We start from the raw sequence: 26,680 nt of genomic DNA, 5'->3' as shown, positions 1-26,680 counted from the left end.
AAACCACCTCACCTCTCACATAGCCTTACTTCAACCCCTTCTGAAAGTCTCTCACGGCCCTCTGAAGCTTTCTATGTTGAACACGAATCGCCCCTCTCCAGTTCTCTTATACAGGATAGAAGTACTTCTCAACTTTTTAGGGCCATATCACCTATTTCAGACGGGATGGGACAATCTCTCACTGAGGCTATATCCCACCACAGCAGAAGCGTGACAGAAGACAATAAAGCCGCTGATCTATTTAGGTCTTTATCACATCTTTCAGATAGTTCAACAGAGATTGATACCGCCACAGAGCCGATGTCAGACCTTTATATCTTTGAGAGTGGGACACAGGACTTCATCCTGAATGCCCAGAATCCATTCTTAGATCCCCAGAAGATTAAATGTCCTGACTACCCGTCATCACAACCAGGGGATAAGGAGACAGACCTTGATCGTGACACACATGTCTTAATCCTCAGTCACCGCGATTCGGCAGAGATGGTGACACAATCTCACCACTGCTCCAGTGAGGAAGCCACAGTGGATTCAGAGTCAGAACTGGGCCAACACACAGCGCTAAGACCACCTGCTGTGGCTGCCTATGAGGGGGGCTTAATGTCAATAAGTGATGTGAGCCAAGGGAAAGCAGAGGTTAGTGGTTTAACCCCCCAAGCACGGCAAAGCGACAGCCCTAATGAGCTGTGGCTGGACGCATGCCAGTATCTGGCAGGTGAGGATAAAGGGAATGGGAATGATGGGATGCAGACTATTTTGGACAAGTCAGAGCATTCTATGATGGAGGGAGGGGTGTGGGCCACCAGTGACACTTCTTTTCCCCCAGGAGACACAAAGGTGTCGGGTTACCCCCCTGACGAGAGTGACGGGATTGGCTGGTCCAGCGGTGACATGGGAGGTTGGGGGCCACCTGTCGAGAGGTGGTCGTCAGTGGACAGCTGGGCGAGTGCACTTTCAGACTGGGCTGTGATCATCGCGGCTCCACCAGAAGACATCACAACTGCCTTCGCAGAGATAGGGGCAGAGATAGATGCTCTGACACAGGCACTTGCAGAGGCAGAGACTCATACAGACACACATACAGAGACACTGGATAAAACAGACAAACTAACAGAGACACTCGAAGAAGGACAAGGTCAGGAAAAGTCACAGGCAGAGTCAGAGGCCCAGGCACACCCACAATCGCGGAATCAGCCACCCATGGCCATCCAGGACCAGGCATTAGAGCCACAACCCATCCCAGAGAGCTCCATCCTCTCTGGGCAGAGCTGCTTCTCCAGCTCCCTTACAGAGCCAGCAGAGCTCTCTGCCTCACCCCAGCTCCACGGCAAAAGTGAAGACGCTTATATATCAACACCTACCGCACAAGGAGATAAGGAGCCTGGAGAGATCCGCAACACAGAGGCTGAGCGTTCTCCATGCCCCACAGACCCGTACTCGTCTCTGGGTTCATCCTGTGCTACGTTGGCCTCTCCTGGAGGATACAGCGTAGACATGACTGCAGTTGCCTTGATCCCTGGATCTACTTCCTCTACTGTGTTAGATGAAATGGCCGCAGATCTGTCCCACTTGGGGGGATATGTGGAGGCAGTGGAGACAGACATTTATATCAGCGATAAAGAAGATGCCATCATACTGAATATTACAGAGGATACAGATGAAGAGTTGGAGAGACAAAATGCCCCTGCACCGCTAAAAATTGAAGAGGTAAGATTCCTTATTACAGATGTTTATACTATATTGGTTATGATTTATTGTACCATATAATTTTGATAAGTGCTTGACAGGTTTAAGTATATGTTCCGCGTGATGTGATTATCATGACATATGAGTGGAATATTCACAACTGAAGGAAAGTGGGTATTGATTCAGAACAAAATTTAGGGGATGCTATGTTTTTTCTATGCATGTTGTTCTTTAACTCCCCCCACACCCCCATCCGAATACTCTCACACACAAACACACACACCACTTTCACTGTAGTGTGTTGCAGAGAGAGAGAGAGAGAGAGCAATGGAAAGATTCAACACTCCCCTTCACATCAATCATATGCTGGCCAACAAATAAACCAGTCACAGGCATACTGTGGAAAGAACATGGCCTGAGCATGAAGAAACATTCCTACCCCTGCCCTTCAGTGTTTTCATAACTACTGATACCCAGACAGGAGGTACACCACTCCTGAGACTGAAATACAAATGTCACCAGATTTGCTAGTCAGAATTATTGTTGCCCTGTCTGAGATTTGGAGCCAATAGTTTAGCACCCTAGGAATCAGGCCTGGATAAATCCTTTGGCTCAGATCTCAAAGACTGACAGCTGTGTGTGCTGGAGGAAATGGGAGTGCCTGGGAGAAAACTTCAGATGGACAGAAATGGCATCTAATAATAGCAGAGTGTTCGATGATAATAGCATGCATCCCTCGCGTGTCAGGATGGAGGGGTGAGGGGTGAGAGGAGAGCACAGCTGAGGACTGAAACTTGACTCTCTCTTGCTCTCTCTCTCTCTCTCTCATACATACATTTTAACACACCCAGCCCCAATGCATCCCCTTTAAAAAATCAGGAAGCCAATGGGTCCTGGGGCCTAGGAGACTGCTTTCGATTGGCTTAGGTGCACAAGGCGTAGTTGGAGCTCCTGTCTATAACAGTGGTAGTGTATTGTAGTGCATGCGGGCCATATGGACTGTGGGCTTGGAACTAGAAGCATGATGTTTCTCAAACTTCAGCTTTGTAGCTCTATAGAAAGGTATGTGTTGAACAGAAATATAAAAAAACAAAAACAATATGAGATGGCATGTTATTGTAACCTACCGCCTGCAACCGCTGCCTTAATAATGTAATAATAAGAATGTAATGAAGTAATTATTTGTTTACTGGCGATTATACTAATACCATTATTATAATAGTATTAGTTTATACTATTTTAAAGTCTCAGTCAAGTCTGACAGTCTTATACTCAAGTGCATGTGGATTCTTGTGTAAAAATATATGAACAAATTCTCTGTAAATTTTACAATTTCTTATAATTTAAAATAAAAAAAAAATCATTATTTTAATTATTTTTCCATTTTCATTATCAGCCCTTGAGAGATGGAGTGTGTAAAGTGACAGAAGAACACAGTGTCTCCCAGCCAGGGCTGGTGGCCAATAAGGGCGGTAACAGGAGTTATGGGCCAGCTCTGACCGTTTCAGGTTTCTCCAACTCCGAGGCTGAGACACGCGAGGTTGATAGTGAAGGTGCCGAAGGATCAGAACCGTCAACGGATCTTCAGTTCTTCAACACAGGCGCTCTGACAAATACACACGTGCCAGGTGTGGACACACAACCTGGCGTGCACACTAATGCCCCCACACACGTGTCGACTGACACTTCCCAAGACCTCGATGAACCCGGTCAGGGGGAGCCGCAGCAGGAGGGTCCTCGGTTTATTATGCCCTTAGCTCCGCTCAGTATTGGCTTCTCACTCTTCTGTCAGACAAGCAACACTTTGGAAGGAGACCAAGTCTGCGCCAAAAGGTTTCTCAATGACAACAGAGGCCACAGTTGTGCACACATACTACCCCATGTACTTTGGCCAACCTTTGAAGGGATTACTAACAAATCACCTTTGGAAGGCGACGAGGAGAAACAGTTGATTCATAAAAAGGAAAATACTATAAACTCTGCCGAGAAATCTTCACCAGATGAGCAAAAGGTAGAGCTGACTCTCCATTCTGACCAGTGTCCGAATACAGGGTCATCTAGTAATGAGTTGTATAGTGCTGACACTACAGAGTGCCTCCTCAGTGACAGAAATACTAATACAATTACTCAGGAGATCAGTGACCTCAGTAGAGAACTATCAAACTTGGTCATTATCCCTGGAGATCATTTCCTCATCTCAGAGAAGGACCGGATAGCATACATCACTTTAGACCGAGACGACCCACTTGTTTCCAGGGCTACAAAACCAATTGCAACAGGACTACGATCTGACCCGGCAACCGAATCAGATCAGAAAAAAGACTCAAAGATGCCTCACAAAACTCACAAGGGCACCTCAGAGTGCAAAACACGCTCCAAAAAGGACAAGTCAGTTGGTTATCATCATGCTGCACAGGCTTCCAAGAAGCAAGAGAATTTACCTCACCATGTCCCAGTTCAGCTGGCCTCCAAAATACAAGACACTCATCCACTTATGGGAGGAACTCATACCAAACAGGATTCCCTGGCTGGACTTGAAGACAAAGGGGCTGAATCGGTGACTATGATCAAGACTATAGTGGTGACTGAGAAGGTAAACACTAAGCCACATGGCAAAAAGAAGAAAAAGACACACACACAGAATGCCACAGCAGTGAAGAGCGAGGTGGAGCCATTGGTTGAAGTAGAGGATGGAGCTGCAAAAGGGACTGCAAAAGGGAGGATCGATGTCTTTGAGGCCAAGCTGGGCGCTAAGGTGGGGAAAGCTAAAGATAAGCCCATGGGTTTTCCAAGTAACAAGGACAGTGTTCAGTCGGATAGCGCTGAGAAAAGGGCCCAGCAACCTGAGACTAAAACGTCCCAGGGAGCTGAGCCTCCGCATAGCGTAGACCAAAAAGACCACCAGCCAACCGGCTCGACCAGTCGACTGAATGATGATGTCATTAAAAGGCGACGCCTGTCAGAGGACAAGTTTGGGAAAATTGTCAGCGCTTTGGAATCTAAACTAACGAAGCCGGAAGTTTCTGTCCAGGCAAAGAGAGAGGAGCCCAAGGTAGATGTGGGAGCGACTCGTAAGAAGGCGTACAGTGAAGTGGTCAAACAGAAAACACACACACCTAAGGAAGGTAATGGATGTGTCTGTCATTCTATAAGCAGTGTTTCATAATACATTATCACCTGGCTGCATCCTGTCCCTCAATTCAAACTTACAATGAAAAAGTGCATTTAAATCCTAAGCAACGTTTTTGGATTCAGGTTTTCAAGAAATGTACAAGTTATATCAACCACTAGGCCGTAATGTCCTGTCACTCCAGCGATGTACGACAGCATGTATACACACATTCTATACTCCATGATAAAAGTATACGATGTCGTCCCCAGACCCCAAGGTGGTGCAGCCTATCCAGGCAGTGTCAGTCAGTGAGGACCCCCAGAGCCTCTGTCTGTGGTGTCAGTTTACTGCCGTCTTCACCGACTACACCGTCACCTGGAGCAGGGAGGGCGCCATCCTGGCTGAGATCAAGAGAAGGTATTTAGTTTTGCTTGTATGTTCACTGTGTATGTTTTTTTCAAAACGTTATTACTCATCCTTACACCGTGCTTTCACATAACTCACCCTAATCCCCCAAAGCTCACCTCAGTCCCCTAAGCATCCCACTGACTTACCACATAACCATCATCTTAGTAATGGTGCGGTTTTTGAAATATGAATATGCCTACAGTGATGTGAGGCGGGATTATCTTTGACACTACTTGGCGCTGCTCTCCTCCAGTCCAAGTGATGGTGTTATAATCTATTTTGGCAGACATTAGGCCTGAGACGTCAGAACCATAAAGGAGAGGATGACTAAGCAATGACTTTTAGTAGGAGGAGGACACTTCTGTTATGTAATACTTCCTTCACATTTTGTCTCCTAAATAATCTGTATATTTCTTGTTTGGACAACAGTCAGCTGTTGCTATTGTGTAACATTATCTACCTTCACTTACATAACAAACAGCATGCATCTGACATGCTTTCTCAGGGATAAAAACAACCAAAACAGTAAAAGATCGGCCCACACAAGACACAACACATATTTCTTCGGCGTAGAAATGAGCTTGGTTGTATGTGTGCAATGTGCAAACATGATCAGGCAGACATTAGACTCAGACTTGACAAAATTCACCCCATTATTTTCAGATCTAATGACAGAAGGATAATACAGAGGTTTAAATGGTGCTTTCCGTGACCCTGCACTTCTCTCTCTTAAGTGCAGGGGATGAGAGCAGAGTGTCACTGACCATCTCTAAGGCTTCTAACAAAGACTTGGGCAAGTACCAGTGTCGCCTCAGCAGCTCACATGGATCAGTCAACCTGGACTACCTGCTGACTTATGAGGGTAAGACAACACTGCCATCTAGCCGTAAAAAATAAGCACAGTACATGGACGTGGCAAATGTACTGTACAGTTTAAAAAAAAAATTTTCTACAACTTGGATGTGAGGTAGTTTATAAAAGACACCCTCTTTATGACTCTTCAACTCTTTTACAGTGCTCAGCGAGATTGTCATCCCTGCATCTCCAAAGAACATCCACCGTAAGTTGTGATCTAACAGCGAGTTGAAGGTTTATTGCATTACATATTGCTGTTGTCAGGTGAAACACCTTGTATGTCTAAAATGCCAATCTTATTGGTTTGTAACTCAAATGTTGTAGAATTTTCTCAACTAATAGAGGAGCATGTAATCCATCAATTGTGAATGTCAAACCATAGGATTGAAGATGCTTTCTAACTCTTCTTTCACACCTTAATTTGTTTTATTTTGCAGGGTGTAGTACCCTGTTTATGTTTGAATAAAAGGCTGACAGATGATATATTCTCTATGTCTCTTTCCCCTTTTCTCTCTCCGTTACAGCTGCCCCTGCAGAGGAGGTGGTAGGTGATGAGGAGGATGTCCACTGTTCGAAGCTGATGTTCAGAGACGATTTCCTCTCCGACCAGTACTTCGGAGAGAACCAGCCTGCCAGCATCATCATCGAAAAGGTCCACTTCGGTGAGGGGATGCACCGTCGGGCCTTCCGGACCAAGCTGCAGGCAGGGCTGGTGCCGCTCTTAATGCCTGGACACTCCTGTGTGCTCAAGGTGCACAACTCCATCAGCTACGGGACCAAGACCAACGACGAGCTAGTGCAGAAGAACTTTAACCTGGCTGTGGAGGTACGAACGTCACAGGACTCTCATGTCAGCCGCCACAGTCCTGCATCAGCTGCTGTAGCTCACTGGGTAGCCCAATAACACTACCAGGGTTCATGATTCAGTTCCCACTGGATGAACACGTGCTAAAACACTGTATGTACTCATGGTACTGTATGGCACTATGGATAGATCAGTGGTTCTTAATATTTTTGACTTGAGACCCCTTAAAACAAAGTGATGCCTACTGGCGACCCCCTGTCACAGGCTGCATAGCAGAGTGGTGAACACATCCAAAGAATGACTTTCTCTTTTCAGGTTGTTTTATTTGATTTAAAGGAGAGGGGACGCTGAAAACTATTCAGTATTTCACAAGAAAAAAGCACAAATTAGAGAACAAAATAGACATGACAGACACAATAGATCATAAAAGAGTCTTCTTGTCATCTTGTGACCTCCCAAGATTATATAGAGCCCCCCTGCGGGGTCCAACCCCCAGTTTAAGAACAACTGGAATAGATGACCAGATCAACCAAATGATATGATTTGTTAAGTTACATTATCAACTAAAAATAAAGGTGTTTTGTCAGTGGAGAGGTCCCATATGACTAGTCAACAAGAGCTGCCTTTTCTGTACATATATTATCACCATCTGCAGTGAGCTTCTGATACTAAAAGAAACTGCACTGTATTTGACTTTTTGCTCTGTAGGAGTGCCACGTCCAGAACACAGCAAGAGAGTATATCAAGGCCTACAATGCTGTGGCCCAGTCTGCTGAAGCCTTTGGAGACGTCCCAGAGTGAGTCACACACTGTACTGTTGTCACCTGTATATTATTTTAACATAGTATGACTTTTATAGACCAAGCCTGTCTCCTTCATGCCTCCACTAGGATCATTCCCATCTACCTGGTTCACCGTCCATCCAGTGACATCCCCTATGCCACGCTGGAGGAGGAGCTGATTGGTGACTTTGTGAAGTATTCGGTCAGGGACGGCAAAGAGATCAACCTGATGAGACGTGACTCGGAGGCAGGACAGAAATGTTGTGCCTTCCAGCACTGGGTCTACCATAAGACTGATGGCAACCTGCTGGTTACTGACATGCAAGGTTGGGGAAAAAGAGATTATATTTGGATGTGCATGCAAATATACTAACTCAAAATGCAAAAATACACGAATCTATTACAAACACAAATGCAAATTGTTGCGTTCATATGTATCACTAATTGTATTAATCACTGCTGTCCTGTGAAAACCTTGTAACTCCGATTTTGATTTGATTTTCCCTTCAATCGAAGGATTAGATGGTTCCTCTATGAGTTGAGAAATTCTCAGTTGGATAAAGTAAAAAAAAAATCATGGTTGTCAATCTTAACACAAGGCTTTTTTTCTTGCTGAAAGGTCAATGTTTTGGAGATATGAGGTTTTCCCCCGACAGCAACATTATATTTTATTACAGTTTAGAGATCTAAATATCAATCTGATTGATGTGGTTTTCAGGAGTGGGCATGAAGCTTACCGATGTTGGAATAGCCACCTGTAAGAAAGGGTGAGTATATTTTGGAAGAGTAATGTGCAGAAATGATGGAAAAAATCCCAAGGCAAATGATGGATGCATTTTGTTGCCTAAATAGTGAAGCTTGAAGTGTCTACAACATTGTTGTGTTTTTCCAGATATAAGGGCTTCCGGGGAAACTGTGCCACCTCATTCATTGACCAGTTCAAAGCCCTGCACCAGTGCAACAAGTACTGTGAGATCCTGGGCCTCACATCCTTGCAGCCCAAACCCAAGAAGCCTGTCTCTGCCCCGAAGCCTAAGCCCCAGCCTTCTGCCACACCCAAGAAAAAGACATTTGGGCCCACTGTAAAGGGCAAGTCGTGATAGGATGAGAGTCTTGGACTAAGGGCATTATTATTAATTGAAATGATGGGTAAGCTGTTTCATAAATGTGCTTCCCTTGCGTTATGACTCCTTGGACTTGGACCTCACCATGGGGATTTTGGCTTGATGAAGAGGATTTACCAAATCAGCAAGGCGTCGAAAGACAAGGAGACATCGGGCTGTAGCAAGGAGAGAGGATGGAGGATATTCTGTTTTCTCTGTCTCATTTTTGACTTTTGACTCTGCGGTGAGTTATCATTACACAACCAGTGGCTTGTTTCAAAAGAGTTTGTTTCATTTCATGTGGCTGCATGTTGGGAAACATTTGGGAGACATTTAAACAAAGATTTCACCATAGATGGTTTTTGTATGATAGTTTTTGCTATCTATAATCTAGAAGAGGAAACATTATTTCCTTAGTTTTGGAAAAACTGTGACAGTTAAAAAACTTGAAAATGTTAATGTAGTTTGTCTGTCTACAGTGTTGAACTGTAATGTCTTAGATTGCTTAGTTCATGAGGTGCAATGATTTTTACAGATCAATGCGGTGTTTTTCCTCTGTTTTTGTACTTCAGTGATCCTTTTCAAATTATCTTTACTTTACTTTGATAAGAGAAAATGTCTTTAATATAGCTTGTATGATAAAATACACAGCAGAGGAGATATTTTGTTTTGGGTTCCATTATATGAGTGAAACAATATGGGTAATACTGCATTTTTGTGTGTCTTAGTTTGTTGCGAGGCAACAAAGATGTCTTTGATGATATTTCAGATAAACTGTATTTAATGAATGTATATTCTGATGAATACTTCTTTTTGTTCACTTAGTAAAGCTACTGATTCATGATGAGCCCATATTTTCTAGCTTGTCCTGTTCTGGCAACAACATAGAAATATTCTATGTACATACAGCACATTTGAAGTATCCCGTTGTTTGTATTCACTGAAAAATGTGATTGGATTTGGAACAATTCCAATCATCACATATATACTGATTTTAAATCTGACATAATTTCAAGGATGTTTACTTCACATGTTGAGCTCAAATCTGCCCTGAATTTTCAAAGTGTAAGACATGTAAAGCTGCACCCTCAAGACGCACCCCATGCCCCTGCTCACCTGACATCCAGAGCCAAAAATGTCCATACGCAGACTATATAATCGCAGCATGTCAGCTATTCCACTGCTGTCTCGAACTGTCTCTATAAAATAAGATATCATCTCTCTGGATTATTCACACTCCTGCCTTTTAAATCCCTGACCCACATCTCTGGCACCACTCTCACATCGGGGTTGTGGCCGGTATGTACACATGCAGTAGTGTTATTAAAGAGTTGTTGCCGGCTGAAACATGCTTTGTGATTTCTGATCACGAAATAAGACCAGCTCACGTTTCCTGTAATGGGACCTTTAACCTACAGGGTGAGATTGGGGTGGGGGGGTGGGGGGGGGGGGTATTGCTACATGAGTTGGCTTGTGAAAGAGGTAAGAGAGTGCTTGTTTGCGTCTGTGTCTGTCTGAATGTCTGTGTGTCTTTGTGAGTGGGTGTGGAGGCCAGGTATGAAATGTGACCAGTATGTGTTTATTAATGAGATTTTATTTTTCACCGTATTTTCATTGTATAGCAGTAAAGATATGACATTTGCAACACAGTATTTACTCTTTATTTCTTGAATTTGCACTGACTTACAGAAGACCAATCATAAAGCATCCTATAGTATTATAATTGTTTCGATTAGATTACTCAGGCTGTTGAAAAGGCTTGAATGATGACAACAGAACAAATGGAAACAGCATGAAGATACAATATGTCTGCCCAGGGAAAACCTGAAACGACAATCTATTCTTGTCCGTAAAGGTCACAATGTGGGAGAATTACTCTAGCACCAAATTAGCACCTCGAATGCAGAGGTAAGTGGGTCACACTCTGAGGCTCAGCCCAAGATCACATATGATGTATCAACATACTGTGCAGTATGTCTATTTCCATCTCTACTGCTCCCTGCATGGGGCCATTCATCCCATAGGCTGTAAGCCATATCAGCACATAGGAGCAAATAAGTTAGACATCTGGTTACATTCTTTAGGCTTTATGTATAAACCCCCCGCCCCCCCCCAAAAAGAAAACGGTTTTAATATTATTTCATGTGTCATTAATTTTAATTCATAACATCACTGGCATGTGACATTAAAACATTCAAATCAAAAGCGTTCAGACGCACCAGAACTAAAAGTGCCATATACAAGGTAACACAATTTTGCCACAGAAAACCCAGGTTTCTCGATGCCGCACTCCGACCAGGAGGAATTGTAGATTTGAATCTCTGCAGGTCAAGCTGAGGTTCTCTTCTCACCATAGCTATTTAGTGTGATAATGGCGTTTGATATACAGGACACAAACACCATTGTCACACTCCACAGCTCTAGAAGACCGGGTTTAGACGGACGGACGGACGGATGGGCCGATGATTGTTCATATGAAATGAAGGATGGAAGACCTGGTAAAATAATGAGAAAAGGGAATTAAGTGATGCATGGAATGAGTACAGAGAATTGAAGAGAGAGAGAGAGAGAGAGAGAGAGAGAGAGCGAGAGAGAGAGAGAGAGAGAGAGAGAGAGAGAGAGAATGATCAGTTACAAATGTTGACTATCTTTTAAGCAGCTGAGTTTGCTGTCTGGTATTTCAGAGTCAGGCTGTGAAAAACAGGACAGATAGTTCATGATTGCTAGCTGAAATCATACAAGGCCATGGTGCAAGATTCTCCCTATAGGCCCGCCTACGCAAAGATCTTTACTTTTGGTCCCATGAACGTATAAAAAAAAACACTGAAAAACAATAGAAAACCAGAGAAAAAATAAACACTGAAGCCAAGCTGAACTAACCAACGTTGAGTAAATATACAGGCTTATCCCCAGTGTAGTCATGTCTTTTTCTGCTGATTGTGGGGATAATTGCAGCTGTGTGTGTGTGTGTGTGTGTGTGTGTGTGTGTGTGTGTGTGTGTGTGTGAGAGAGAGTAGGACAGAGTAAGAGAGAGAGAGAGAGAGAGAGAGAAAGAGAACACGTGTGTGGTCGCCTATTGATTCTCTGGCAATATTGCCTCAGTTTTTCTAAAATGTAGTTGGAAAACAGAACTATAATCCGGACTACTATATGCTCGACTGAATCCATTTCAACCATATTATATGACATAATGATAATTCATGTAATAGTTCATGAATTATTCATGATATCCTAAAAAAACCCAACAACTGTGATTTCAGAGTGTTGTTCAGAGGATTTAGACCTATGGAAGCACAAGAACCAACTCACCACAGGATTTTAAAGTGGATACCTGGATCCTCTTTCCCCATTCATTCTTTGATACCCATCGGTCACTTTCCTGCTCTCCTTCTCCCAGCTGCTCTCTTTTCTCTGCTCCTTCCCTCTCTGCCCCGAGGTATCTTTGTCTCCACGTCTTTCCTTGCCATACAGTTTAAGTCCAGTAGCGTGTCCGGAGCTAGGTTCATGAGGGTCTGGTGATCCGTGGTGCAATTGGGTTTGGTGCTGTCCCGTCCAGGCCCTTTATGTAGACAGAGGGGGGTTTGGACAAACAGCCAGTTCCCCATCAGTGATAAGCTACAGGGGAAGTATTGATCGACCCTGACCAGAGGTAGAGGGTGGAGGAGAAGGGGGGCATCAAAAAACTGCCCTGGTGTGGCAACAGGGCCGACATACCAGGGTTTCTAAGTCACTGTGAGCCGAATGCAACACACTATATGCTGGAGGTGATGGTTCACCACAGAGGAACGAACTGGAGAGTATATGATCAGATATTGACTTTGGTGGAGTTGACAGGGCCAAAATGTCTGCTAGGCGCACAACTACCAGGCACAGTAATGAAGCTAAATCCAGCACTTGTAAAGGAAAACATTTTTGTCAATTGTTAATCCTCACTGTCCAAATCTGTAGGAGAGGATGTTAAAGAAAAGTAGAAGGCCTTTTTTCTCCATTGTCAAAATCCAATCACTACCATCATGTATGACTATGATATTTCTCTCCACCCAAAACTTTTCACATATGCAATATAAGTCCCTCTTTCTTTTTTTGATATATTTTCCCACAGTATTTTTCAGATGCCATGTCCCCAAGGATCCACTGTGACTGTCCAGCTTCATGCTAAAAGCTGACAAACAGGGCAGATCATAACATATAGCCTCCATATCACTCTTTTTGGCTAAAATCATTTCCCAGAAGTCTGATAGTGTCACTTTTCTCAATCCTCACCCTCTGCAACCCCATCCTGTCTACTGCCTTTTTACCCTGCCTTAGTAAATTGTACTGGGTAAATTATATTATAAGCTACTACATACATGTTTGTCTGTGAAGGGCTGGACAAGAGCCAAGTTTTAAGTACCTCAAGTCTTATGTAGCTTGAGTTAATGTGATTTTATTTATGGGTATTGTAGATGAAAAACTGTCCCTCTCTTTTAACATGTACGAAGAAGAACAGTATTAGAGTAGTGAATGTTTTCAACTTCATCATCCTCCCCTGGTCTGCCCAAGCTCAAATTACCTGTCAGGGTTTCGGTCAGGTCAATGCTCTGACGTAACCATAGAAACCAGAGGTCTGTGAGAGACTGACAGACTGTAAATAGCCCTGATTACTACTTACTTACTTACTTACTTACTTACTAGAACCGTCTTATCTTTCATAGGAAAGCAACGCTCTGTGTTTGTACTTTGCTGTTTCATTCTTTAACACATATGCACAAAAAAAACAATTCTTAACATTGGAACAAGATTTAAGTCCATTTATATGTAGCAGGTCAGTTACAGTAGCAGGTCACAGACGCAGGTTTATTCTCACATGCATTTTGTGACATTTTTTCAATCAGTTGGAGTGTTGTAGTAGGTGGAACTAGAGAGGAGTTGGCTCTTGGTTTGTTTGTGACCAGATCGAGGGTAAGGGGGCTTGATAAAATGTCCCCATACTGGCAGGGCGGCTTTTATTTGCTTGTCCTTGGAGCTGATAACTCCTAGATTGCCTGTGTGAATGAACTGAGGTCCCTTCACCACACCACGTGCACGGAGAGAGAGAGAGAGAGAGAGAGAGAGAGAGTAATGCAAGCCCCATTACTTCCTCAAGACTCAATAACAGGTGCCGAGTCAAAATATAACAAGTTAGTTACACTTTTGCTCTGAAAGGTGATTCTGCATTCCACTAGTGCTTTTGTCAAGTGTTTGGACGCAAGGAAAATGTGCCAAGAGATTGGCCTTCAAGAACTCTATCTAATGTGGATGAATGAAAACCATATATTTCTCTGCATTGTAAGGACTAACAGGGCCAAGAGCAGCACCTGTCCATCCGGGATCATTTATTCAAAGACCTTGTGTCCTCGCGTCAAAGGTTACCAGGCCCGAGCAAAAACTATTGATATTCACATCTTTAAAACTGTAGGACTATTCATCTACCATACATAAATTCAGATCATGACAATACTTAAGTGAATTTTAAGTAACTCAACAAATCAAAATGAAACAAAACAAAATATTTCAAAGCGACAGCACTGATTAAAGGATCACTGGTCAGTTGCCTCATATAGGTCTCACTGAATTGACAGGCTATACTAATTCTAGATCAGATCTTTGTGACTACAGGATCAAATAAATTCAATTCAAGTCAAAAGACTGGTCATCAACTGGGGGCAGATCAGCAATTTGGTGTATTGATAACTCTGTCCTATGGTAGAATATTGCAAATGTAAACTGTTTTTTATTTTAGGAAAGAGTCCATGTTTTTTAAAGTCTGAGCATATAAAGAGACATTATGGCTATAGAAGACTATTAGACAACCCGTTTTCATCTTGTTTTTTGTATCTGTATCATGTTTTCATGGATCTTTCAACACAACTGAATGAGAGGAAAAGTCCAGAAGTCCAAAAATAAATAAATAAACACAGTCTGAGAAGTTCCATTTTTATTTGACTGAAGTTAAACGAACCACAAAGAGTTGCAGAGAGTGGTGGAATCTTTAACAAAAGTGATATTTCCCGCCATTAATAAAAAAGAAAACCCCCTAAAAAAGAAGCACAAATCTATACTGAGTCATCTTGGGTGTGGGGGTGGGAGGGGGGGGGGTCACAGAAGGGAAGCAATACAAGGGAAGAGGAGGAGAGAAAGAGACAAAAAAAAGAGAAATAGAACAGAGAATACTAAAAGGTGTGAAGTGTCAGCTTCACATCTGTCAACTCTTTCTACCTTAGCAGCAGCCCAGATTTACAGACTATTTATATTGCACCAGGTAAGTGCTCTGAATGGAAAACAACAGAATCACATTCGAGTTAATGATAAAAGACATACAACAGGCGACATGACCTCAGAGTGATCTATAAAGTGCCCTTTAGGTTCAATGGTGTTAGAAAAAGGAGAGAGAGAAATAAAACATAAAAAAGAAAACATTTTTCCTTTGTAAGAAACGTGCTGCTTTATATTCAGTGGCAATCACAGCTTTTCTCTCAAACACACACACACACACACAGCTTCATTTTAGTGTTGTTGATCATTAATACTTCTGTTAGATGTAATACATACATATATTTATATATCATGAAAGAATTTAAAATGTGTTTTCCAAGAACAATTTACAGCATTATGAACAGGGATAGGCATGAGAATATGAATATAATCATTGTGACGCAAACATCCCAAAGAAACTATCCCCATTTAGTTTTCCCGTCCCAAACCTTGAGACCAAGAGGGAGATTACACTTCCAATCACTATGTAGTCAAAGCAAACACAAGATACAATTTCATGCCGCTTCCATAGCACTACGATAAAAAACATTTTATTCAACGTATTTTCTATCACCGTAACAAATGATATGGATTAATCATTTCCCAAATTAGCCAGATTTACACTTCACACACCATGTCATATAGTATTGTCAAAATAGTAAACAACATTGTTCATCAGTACAAATACGTTTAGAGTATTTTCCTGTAAAAATTATACCAATGATTAAAAAAAAAACAAAAAAAACAAAAAAAAACCAACAAAAAAACGACGACCCTCCTGTTCCTTTTTGACTGGCAAAAGAAGACTATAAAACCATCTTTGGGGACGACTTCCTCCCCCGTCCTCCATTCTATCCCAGTGGATAAAAAATTATTCTACAAAAGGCTGCAGTGGCGATAACTGATCACACAACAGAGATGAGGCTCTATAGACCATTTTTCTGATCGTGTGACGTGTCTGGAGGCGCACCGGGAACAGTGTGGATACACAAAACACTGTCATGCTTGCAATGTTTTCTTGCAGTATCATAAAGACTGTCTGAAGTCAGAGCTATTTTTTTTTAGTAAGGTTATTCTGTTCTTTTTGCTGTAAAAGAACAGCTTGGCACACTTTGTACATGCTGGACTTGTCCCCCTGTCGCTGGATAGGGAGCATGTCAGAAGCAAGCACACAAAAGCCATCAGCTATATCCTTATATCCTGATCATGGCCACTTAGTACATAATTGTACACATCTAAAAACGTATATGCCTTTCATTTGTCTTCAGCAGGTCACATCATCCGCCCAGTCAGTCAGCGCATACGGGACGGGTAATTTTACCTCGTTACTTAACATTAACTTGTTAAGCTAAACCTTGCGGTCCTTTGGTCCAAGTGACAGCACGTAGTGTAAAAGATCGTTTTTCTAAAGATACAGCTAGTTTGCGTGCCACGAATAGTCGTGTATGCTAATGGTGCTGCAGGCGCTTTCTGCCTCCAGTCGCAGGCGTGTGACGTCAGCTGTATTTAGAAGCAGAAAAATGGTCTATAGAAGGGTGTGGCCGATTTCCTGATCTGTGATTGGCTAGCATTCCTAAGGTAATCTGGTGTTAGTATAAGGATTTGAGAGAATTGTGATCATAGTGCCATTGCAGTTTGTTAGAGAAGTAGTGCATGTAGGAGCCAGATTAAGGCCATGCTAAGACCCTTACACAGAAGGGTGCTGAAATACTGTGCTATAGTGTACATAAAGGAGCTATTGAAATGCATTAGAGTGTTTTCCAGCACTGTAGATTTTCACAGGATAAGGGAAGAGGGGAAAGAAACGGCATATAGGGGGCCAGTTCTCATCATTCATCGTTCATGCCTGTGTACTAATAGAATTCAACATTCTATGGTGCAACTCTACCCCCTTTCCCCTTCCAAGCCCCGCCCTGCCCCAGCACCTTTAAGGAGTGACCTACCCACACAGAAAAGATAAAAGACGTAGGCATATTGGCTCGACAAGTCACTGTACAGTCTCAAACCACCATGATGTGGAGGTGGCTCACAGTCAGGCATACAGTACAACATGCTTGCACAGAACTGCTACGGCCACTGTAAAAACGGCAGTTTGTTTGACATCCCTGTGGCTTTTTTTTTTTTTTGTTAGAGTAGTTTGGATGCAGTCAGGGTTTTGCCGTTTAGTCGACCCCCTCAAAGCCCTGGGCGTTCTCCACGGCCATGAGGAGTTTCTCCCTCAGGTCCTCGAATGATTCATAGGTGGGCAGATCCAAGCGATTGAAACTGGGAAGGAAAAATGTTTCATCAGATATATTACAAAAAGATTGCAGAGCATCCTGTTTGAAAAAACAAAGATGAAAACATGCGTATGTGTGTGTATGTGTGTGTGTGTGTGTGTGTGTGTGTGTGCACATACCATGTGTGTGCTCTTGGCAACTTATCTGGTGTTCCCCACTGCTCAATTGTGAACAGCTGAGGCCCATTGGAGCCTAGGAGAGATAAGAGATGATGGACATGATGAAGATGATGAGATGATTATGAGATATTGGCTGTTAGACAAAAAATTTACCTCTGGGTTAATTTCGCATATTCAATCGCGTGACTTTTCAAAGGATGCACATTCACAAAGGGAGGGAGCGCCAACCCACCTGTGTGGTTCACCCATCACGTCTTATCATGGCAAAATCAACCTTGTTACAAATGAGCATTCTAACTGAGAGATTAATGGCGGAATATGGGAGGATGGAGAGCCTTTGGGTGATTATGGCAATTAGTGTAGTCTATTAAAAAATTAAAATTTTCATTTTTTGCCCCTTAAGACCCAAATTATTTCTAGATACATGAAACGTTTTTCTGTTTTTTTCCTCACAAAAAACATTCTATTATATATATAGATCTTTTGATATTTTATTCACATCCTACACATATATCTGCTGAATACTACAAAAGTACTCAATTCTTGCAACAGCAACACTGTTGACTCATTTTTTCTTGGAAAACAATTTCAGTGTTAAATGACGTTCAAGCAAACATTGCACTTGTTACAGTACAGCTGACATGATTTCATAGAACTCTGCAGAACCTATATAGTCTTGCCATGGAAACACAGATACGGGATTACTTTTTTAATGCAGTCATGTCTCGTGAAATTCCAATCCAATCCACCCTGGTACTATTATACAAGTGGCAAATAAAGGATACTTGGAACTTATTTGGTGGCTATACAGACCGTAGAGCTCGGCAAAGCCGTTCATGGGCACTCTGGATGTTCCCGTAACAAACTGGAGAAGCCGGATCCTCTTTTCAGCGTCCATCAACAGGACAACCTGAGGAGAGAAGAGAAAAGATCAAACTCCTCAATGACCAAACAGAAGCATGTTACACATCATGCTTAACTATGCAGAACTCTAGGAAACTCTGCTGTTTTAAGGGACATAAACAAATATTATCATCACCCTGAATATCTATTAATTTCACTTAAAATAAAATAATAATAATTTAAAAAAAAACCCTCAATGACATGCTTTTTCTCAACTCTCATTCCTATGACTGCTACAACATGGAAAGGAGGGAAGCCATTGCAGACTGTTTTGTTATCTGTGTGTCAGAAAACCCAAACCGCTACGGACAAACAGAAGCTGTTTGAGCCAGTCCACTTAATCAGCCCACATGACATTGCTGTATGTTTGTATGCGTAAGTGCATGTGCATGCACATATTTTGGCTGGCTGTCTGTGTGTGTGAAGTATGTGCGTGCGTGTGTGTGTGTGTGTGCGTGTGTGTTGCCAGCTCAAGACACTTGATAACCAGGGCAGGTACTACTATAGGTTCTTTCATCAGAGCAAACAAGCTCGTTCTTCCAAACAGACTTTGATCTTCAAAAGCCGGGCCAGCAAACCTGTCCCAGGAATAATTTGGAGGGAAAGACGATGGCAGCCTGCTAGATCAATCAATTTGACATTTCAGGATAAACTACACTGCTTCCATGACTGCATGTGTTTCTGAGAGTGTTTTTTTTAATCTTTAAAACATATTAAGTACACTGTAATAAAATGACAAATCTGCTTAAGACAAAATTTATACTAGAGCACAATTTTATAATATGTCACACGTTTCATTTGAGACTGATGGCAACGATACTCTCCCTCTCTCTCTAACACACACACCATACAAACAGCAATAAGCTAGGTTAATGTCTGTTTGTGTGACATAGTGTGTACATGCTTGGAAAAATTCATTTTTGTGTACGAGCATGCTTTTTTACATGCATTTATGGGTTTGTGTGTACATGCATAGCAGACTTACCTTCCAGAACCACTGTATGACTGGGTGGTTGGGACAGTAGCCATTCTTATAAACAGTGTGTTGTCTCCAGTCGTTGACATCTACATCACCCAGACCGCACATGAGCAGCTACACACAGAAAGACAGAGGGTGAGGGAGAGCAGACAGAAAATATTTAACAGTGGAACTGCTCAGACAGCATTAGAGAGCAATGTGTTAACAAATGCTCACTATCACAACTACACAAGAGAGACGCTTTCATGTGCTCAGATCTTATAATCGGAGTCAAGGGAATAAGGGTGGTGATTAAATACAGGAATCCTCACCTCCAGCTCGTTTTCATCAAAGATCTTGATCAGATCAATGAGAATGAGCTCAGTGAAGCCCTGAAAAGTCACACAAAACGAGAATTTTAGACACAATCCAAACACAATAATAATTCAACAACAACTCAACACAATTACAGAAGAATCTACTAAATCTTTGAGGTGATATCTATGGTTGTCTATAAGTTTCACAAGCTACAAAAATTCATGGTTGTAGAAATACAAGCTTAAAAGCAACCCTGATGATTGAAACCTCAGGGCACAGACACCCATAGGTGGGATGATGCAGCAGCCAAGTCTCTGGTCATATTGCCCCCAAGTGGCAACTGATATTACTGCACATACCTCCAAAAAGGCATTCATCTGCTTCTGGACCCGATTGACGAACCTCCACTGGATGACCAGGCTGTTGGAGAAAAGATCATTGAGGTGTGTAAAGATAACCAACGTACTGTACAAACAAACCAGAGAACAAAACCATAGCTTTAGAATAACTTTTCATAATGTAGATTTATTCAAAGGCTTGTGAAAAACCTACAGTATAACTATTCATAAAACACAGGAGGTGAGGTAAAAAGAAAAACATTTATATTGTTCTTACTCAATGTATTCCTTTTTGTTGTCATTGGTGACCACCATGTCTGAGCCACTGGGCTTCAAGTCCACCTGGTACGTCTGAGAAAGAAAAACACCATGAAGTAAAGAAGCCAGGATACTCCAGAACGGAGACTCAAAAACATATTAGGTACCTTACTGACATTACGGCATTAAAACTTTGAGAGATTAGTTGATTTTAAGAGTCGGATGTGAGGCCTGAGCACCTGTCCAAAGTTGTCCTCATCAATACAGAACCGCAGGTCCAGCTCAGTGGGGTCGTTCTCCAGAATCCACTTCAGAGAGTTGTAGTATTCACTGTCCTGCAGGGACACAGCACAAACCACAATAAGCATGAGGCACCAAGAAAACGTACTTAACAGACATTTATTGGCTTCTATTTGTTAGCTTTTATTGTTGTGTTTTGTCATGTTTTGTTATCTTGTTTGTGTTGTTTCTTCAGACCTCTTGTTTTCTGTTGCATCTATCTGGAAATACATAAGCAAGCAAGCTAGCAAGCAATTTTTTTTATTTATATAGCACCTTTCAAAACCAGGGTTGCTTCACGGAACAAAAGGTTCAGCAACAATAAAAGGCATTTCATCAAATTAAATCAAAAACAGAAATAAAAGAAATACTGAGGCAAACAATAAAATCAGAAAAAAAGGAAAAAAGTATGTTTATATGTATATATCTATATCTATATATCTATATATATATGACAAATTAATATCAGTGAAAAGCTAACATGAACAATAGTTCTGAGACGCCATTTAAAACAAATAACCCTCCAAGGACACAAGGTCCCATTATTGGCTTTGTCAATAGCAGTCATTCAGACAACTACAACTAAAAAAAAAAATATATAAAATAAAATAAATCACGAAGTACATATTTCAACATGCCAAACTGCACTGATGAAAGTGGCTCTTACCACAGACTCCATGTCTTTAAGAGAGATCTGTTTTCCCAGCATCATCTTGTAGAATGGTCGAATGAAAAAACCTGAGCACAAGCACAAAAACAAAAGACTCAATTAGAGTACAAGACGTACAATATGATGCAGTGTCTCTCCACGTTCTTAAAACAGTTGTGGGCCGCCTCAGCTAGAAAACATCGGTCCTACACACAAACAAGCATCGGGTCAGTGGTTAGAATTAGAGTAGTGTATTGTCTCACTAGAACTGACTCTGAACAAAACAATGACAGACACAGAACTAAAACCAATAAAACAATAACAGCACCAACCACCACATCTACAAGAAAATAAACAGGACACTGTACTGCAATGTATGTATACAGAAATAAGCTTAAATAATGTTTCAACATCAGCAAAAACGAGGCCACAGCGTTCTCACACAAGAAACACTGAAATACATTCACTGTGTCTGCTAAATGATATCTTCAAATTTAACAGTAGGAAAGAGGACAGTTTTCAGTCAATTTACAATATGAAAGAGCGGGAAGGCTCCACATCCAGCAGCTTACCATCCAATAGCTTCCCATGAAACACGGCCATTCCTGCCACACGTCCGATGAACTTGAAGTAGGAGAGGTGGTCCTCATTGCACAGGCCCGAGTTGGGATTGATTTGGAGGGTGTAGTTGTCTCTGGACAGGCACAAGGGAAAGAGCAGATAAGGCGCAGTCATTTTCACGGTTTCATTTCAAGTTATTACGCTCACTATGGTCAGTGGAACATTGTCGTACCAATTATGCTCTGCTGCATAAGTATTACCGTATTGGACAAATGTGTTTATTTGCCTTTGCCCCTCCAAAGCCATCAAAAGGTAAATAGACAGTACAGCTTGGGTGAAATTTAAATGCTATTAGTGGCTGAAAGCTATGAGGAGTTAAAGAAAAACAAATACAGTTGATTAAAACAATCTTGATTTGATACAAGTATGGGCTGTGATTTATTTTATTATTTTTCAAAACTGCTTTAGACATTTATCATTTAAGCTGCACTGCTCTATGCTATTGTTTAGGATATGCATGGTGCCATATGCCGAGCACAAACCACGCCCTTGGACACGCAGTGAACTGCTCCTCTACTGATCCACTCTGCTCCTGGACCTGCAGACTCACTCAAGCCTATTATTCTCCTAACCTTAGTCATTTGTTTAGTGCGTTGCATAATGCTTATGAAATACTGTTCTTAGTCAAGGGGATATCTTGACAGTTCTGTCAGTACAGGCATAACACTTCAAATGTGTCCTTATTTACCATGGCAACCAACCACTGCATGATTCCCAGAGACTGGCATAATTTTGGAGCATATATAATATATAAAGATTATGTCAGGCTTAATTATTTTCACTAAAACTGCTACTTGTTTGTCATAACACCTCAAAAGAAAGGTTAAGGATAAAACTTATGTAAGATATTTTTATGCAGCCAGGGACAAGTACACAAGTGGAGAGCAGAAAACTTCAAGGTTGTTGTTGGGCATGGCTATTTATCGACATTTTGTTGCATGAACATGTAAAATAATAAATGGCAAAAGTAGTTGTGATGAACAATCACAATGTGGCTCTGGTTTTATCAAATCAATATTTAATAAAATCATGTTTTTTATTAAGTCTAACTTTATTAGAGGGTTATTCATTGATAATAATGGTTTATTTTTTATTGAATTCCATGCCTTTTCATTAGTTCCATTTTTATCAATTTGTTTTTGTTACCTTCATTCCCCATAGAAAGCACAAGGGCAAGTCTGTCACTTTAATACTGACTGCTTGGGAAATCTCAACCCTCTGCCTCATCGGCTAGCGACGGTAATGCCAAGAAGAGCATGAAAGAAGGAACAAAAAGGAATGACACTTTCATTACTTTAGGAAGTGGGAAACATTTTGAAGTTTTCAGGATGGCCGAATGAATGAGAGGAAAGGGAAAAACCAATCAAAGTAAAAGGAAGCTATATGACTGGTCGGGAAGGGAAAGAATAAGGCGGCCCTGCCACAAACACTGACTCTACATGGAAAAAACCCAACCAAACATGTGAGTAGAAAGGGATTCCTCATGGCTCTAAATCAGTAGCAGGGCCCAAGCTACGCATCAGCTTTCCGTACCACTAGGTCTGCTCGTCACATGCTGCTGAACATCCCCAGAGTTAAAACCTCCCCGGGCCACTCCTCATTCCAGTCTGCTGCTCTCAGTGACTGGAATGAGTTGCAAAAGACTCTGAAATTGGACAATTTCATCTCTCTCTGCCTTCAAGGACTCTATCACAGACATTTACAGGCACACACGCAACTGTTTCTCAGCAAAATGAAATACACCAACTTCTCTGTCAGTGCTGTTGTATGCTTTTGCCACAGGATTTCATTGCTTTCAGTGGTGTCCATGTTGTTGCTGTAGCATTACTGTTTTTATAGTGTTTTCTTTTGCCTTCTGCAAACTACTAGCCTTCTTATCTTGCCTTATCCTTATCCTCATTCTCGCCATCGCTGTAATTTTCCTTTCAACATAACTTTTCGCTCCAGCTTTTGGCTCGGTGGGCAGTGGAGGGAGTTAGTCTAAGTGCGTTAGTCTTCCTGGTTTCCTTCAAACTTACCTACCACGGCTTTAAACAACAGGGCATCCAAAATTGTAAAGATAGAATTTCAACTTGAGAGACAACCCTGTAAATATACAGCACACACACACACACACACACACACGTACAGACACACACTTACGTGGCGGAGTATTCAAACAGGCCATAGTAAGGGTTGAACATCTCCTTGGACAAGAGGAAGAACCACTCTCTGGCCACACCACCGTAGTCCAATCCCTTCTCTGACTCAAACTCGATCCACAGCCGTGCCTTCAGAATATCTGGCCTCTTCAGGGACATGATTCGACGGTACGACTCCTCAAAGATGTTGTTCCTGTGCAGCTTCATCTCAAATCGGTTGGGGATGTCCGCCTGGAGAAGTTCACAAAGCAGAGTTGGTTTATATCAAAAAAACTGATGCAAATTTAAAAACAAAACATGAGTGTGCTAAATTTAGGTGAGATCAAGTTTCATTTTTAACATGCGGCAACAAAGCTAAATCACACAGTAAATAATCACACCAGTGGAAAGACTAATTTTATTCAAAAGGATAACAGCCTTTTTCTAGCACAACATTGAAAGCAGTGTCAGAGTCTGTGAAAAAAATCTCTCAGCTCATACATGTTAATTAGTTCTTCGTTCAAGATTAGCTTCCAGCATCATAAACCTAACAGTAAGAGCAGTAATGTGTAATTCTGCACCATACCTAAGAAGTGTTAATTAGGAAGACAAGCGAAATGCTTAGAATGAATACTAAAGCACATAGCTAATTGAGTCACACAGTGTCCAGACAGTGTGTTAATAATTCATTCCCTGTTAGACTGTCAGGAATGTTGACCAAGAATGCAATCAAGCAGAATCAAAATGCAAGCAAAACAGACTGCCTTGTTTCACAACGAGAAGCTGGAATTTCCCCAAATTTAGCTTTTCATTGACATCACTGTGCAAAAGTTAACTTAAAAAAAACTTAAAAACTCTTCTTACCGGTTTCTTCAATTTCTTCCTGAAGTAGTCATATTTCTGTTTGAACTCTCTGGAGTAGGGAACAGCCTGCACAGGCAGCAAACAACACACAGGAGTCAAGGGACAGACCAATCTCCTCATCGAGAAGTGGCATGTAATGTGCAAGTTTTAACAGAACTAACTGAATATCCTTCAGTTCCTACTTATATAACAGCAACTACATACAATATAATTTGGGGAGAGGGTTGGCAATGATTTCCAGGGAGGGACGACGGTATCTGAAGTGGCACGCAGAATGACATGAAGGTGTTGGCATGTTAAGTGACAACCGCAGTGACAAAGTGACTTATCTTTGTTGTGTTAAGACATTAGTGATGACATACACTAAGGCTGACAATGGTGTGTGGCATATAGTACTACTGTGTTAATAGAGGGGCTAGTTGTTTCCATGTAGCAACACAGGTGTGGCTCCCTCAACTGTCTAGGCATCAGACAAGAGACTAGACTCACCGGTCCTGTGATAGCTGGACTCTGCAGACGGGGGTCCTCCCACTGGGTGTTCTTTGTATCTGGATGGAACAAACACAAATGAAACATCACTCAGACTTATAAAATGATAGTAAAATCTATTCAAATGGATGTTCATCAGTGTGCATTTGTCAAATCAAGATTCGCTACCTATGTTCCTCTCACTTCCCTCTGCACGGCCATCCTCATTACCATACATCATCATTTAGTTTAATGATACTGCCCCATTACCTCAGGCATCCACACAGTGAATTTGAAACATGATCTGTCCATTCAGTTTCAGTGCTCACTGTGTTCAGATACCTGATCCGTACTCAGGTTAACACAAGCCGAGCTATTGATCTGAATAGTGCCTGTTGAGTCCAGCAGGCTCACTTAACACCTACACATCTTGTTCTGTTGTCATACACAGTTCTGTAATGGATGATGTGCTTTGCCTTCACTGACAAACATCTGTAAAGAAAATGTGTGCTGTGCTGAAGCCGGTAAACACAGCAGAGGAAGTAAACTGTATGATAAAGTGACAAAGACGGATCAGACACAGACAGATGACAAAATACAAGCATGGAGGAGAGACAGAAAGCAGTAAGATAGAGCTGCCTTACTGTGGTCGATGTAGAAGGTACGTCCATCTGAGTGGACTCTTTCCTCCCATCCAGGCTACAAAGAAACATGAGAGAAGAAAGAGTGAGTTAAACCACACAATCCCCATCAGGCAGTACTAGTGACCGGGCTCAAATAGTCATTTAAATCCATTCACTTTTATTCTTTTTTAAATTTATGCTCGACTGAACTTGACTGACCATGAAACAGTCCTGACACTATGGTTGCCCAGCACTGCAGGCAAGCTCAATCAAACAATCACAAAGGAACTGAAAGGATTTTCTCTTCTATTTGAGCTGGATCTGAGACAGTGGCAAGGCAGGGATACGACCACAACAGACAGGTTAACCACCACTACCAGTTCAAGCCAGAACACCACCACTGACACAGTGACCACCCAGTACAGTGTCACAGGCCAAACACACTCATACAGCACCGGCAGTCAGGCAATTTAAAAAAAGGTTAGATTGAGAGTAAAGGGGTGGGGGAGAGGGGCCAGGTCTGACAACGAGGTGTGCATGTGTGTGTACAGTATGTGTGTTTTAACTGTATGCTGCACACTGCACAAGTGGAGACCAGAGAGACAGGGAGACAAAGGGAGTCCACCAACATGCAGCATACAGCAACTTTCTTCCTCTTACATAAAGCTGCTTTGTTTTTCTTCAAGCCTCCATCCCTCCCTCTTTCCCTCTCTCTGTCTCTCCCACTCTCTCCGCCCCTCCCTCGCTCCCTTTTCCTCCTTCCTGCTCAATTTTCCATTTCTTTCTAACCAGTGTCAAATGCACAGTACGTCTCCCCTGTTGACTTGTCTATCTGTCCCTCAGACACTGATACAGATAC

At 41.9% G+C, this 26,680-nt stretch overlaps 1 protein-coding gene across 3 annotated transcripts in view; it reads right to left on the bottom strand.

Moving 5' to 3' along the window:
* Positions 1-14,716: 14,716 nt before the first annotated feature.
* Positions 14,717-26,680, bottom strand: part of nedd4l (NEDD4 like E3 ubiquitin protein ligase) — a 47,657-nt gene continuing 35,693 nt past the window's right edge. For all 3 annotated transcript variants that reach the window (XM_071529391.1, XM_071529392.1, XM_071529390.1), the window contains 14 exons: positions 25,843-25,897; positions 25,220-25,278; positions 24,731-24,796; positions 23,889-24,118; positions 21,698-21,819; positions 21,144-21,214; positions 20,437-20,532; positions 20,217-20,290; positions 19,961-20,021; positions 19,616-19,675; positions 19,311-19,418; positions 18,236-18,332; positions 17,423-17,495; positions 14,717-17,289 (listed from right to left, as the gene is read on the bottom strand). In XM_071529391.1, coding sequence (XP_071385492.1) covers positions 17,187-17,289; positions 17,423-17,495; positions 18,236-18,332; positions 19,311-19,418; positions 19,616-19,675; positions 19,961-20,021; positions 20,217-20,290; positions 20,437-20,532; positions 21,144-21,214; positions 21,698-21,819; positions 23,889-24,118; positions 24,731-24,796; positions 25,220-25,278; positions 25,843-25,897 — 1,275 coding nt within the window. In that variant the 3' untranslated portion in view covers positions 14,717-17,186. The remainder of the gene's footprint in view (positions 17,290-17,422; positions 17,496-18,235; positions 18,333-19,310; positions 19,419-19,615; positions 19,676-19,960; positions 20,022-20,216; positions 20,291-20,436; positions 20,533-21,143; positions 21,215-21,697; positions 21,820-23,888; positions 24,119-24,730; positions 24,797-25,219; positions 25,279-25,842; positions 25,898-26,680) is intronic.

The sequence above is a fragment of the Centroberyx affinis genome, unplaced genomic scaffold, assembly GCF_046629955.1.
Source record: "Centroberyx affinis isolate AG114_WGS23_722 - 3 ecotype Tasmania unplaced genomic scaffold, CSIRO-AGI_Caff_v1 ptg001787l_1, whole genome shotgun sequence".
NCBI lineage: Eukaryota > Metazoa > Chordata > Actinopteri > Beryciformes > Berycidae > Centroberyx > Centroberyx affinis.
This window is presented reverse-complemented; position numbering and strand designations above follow the sequence as displayed.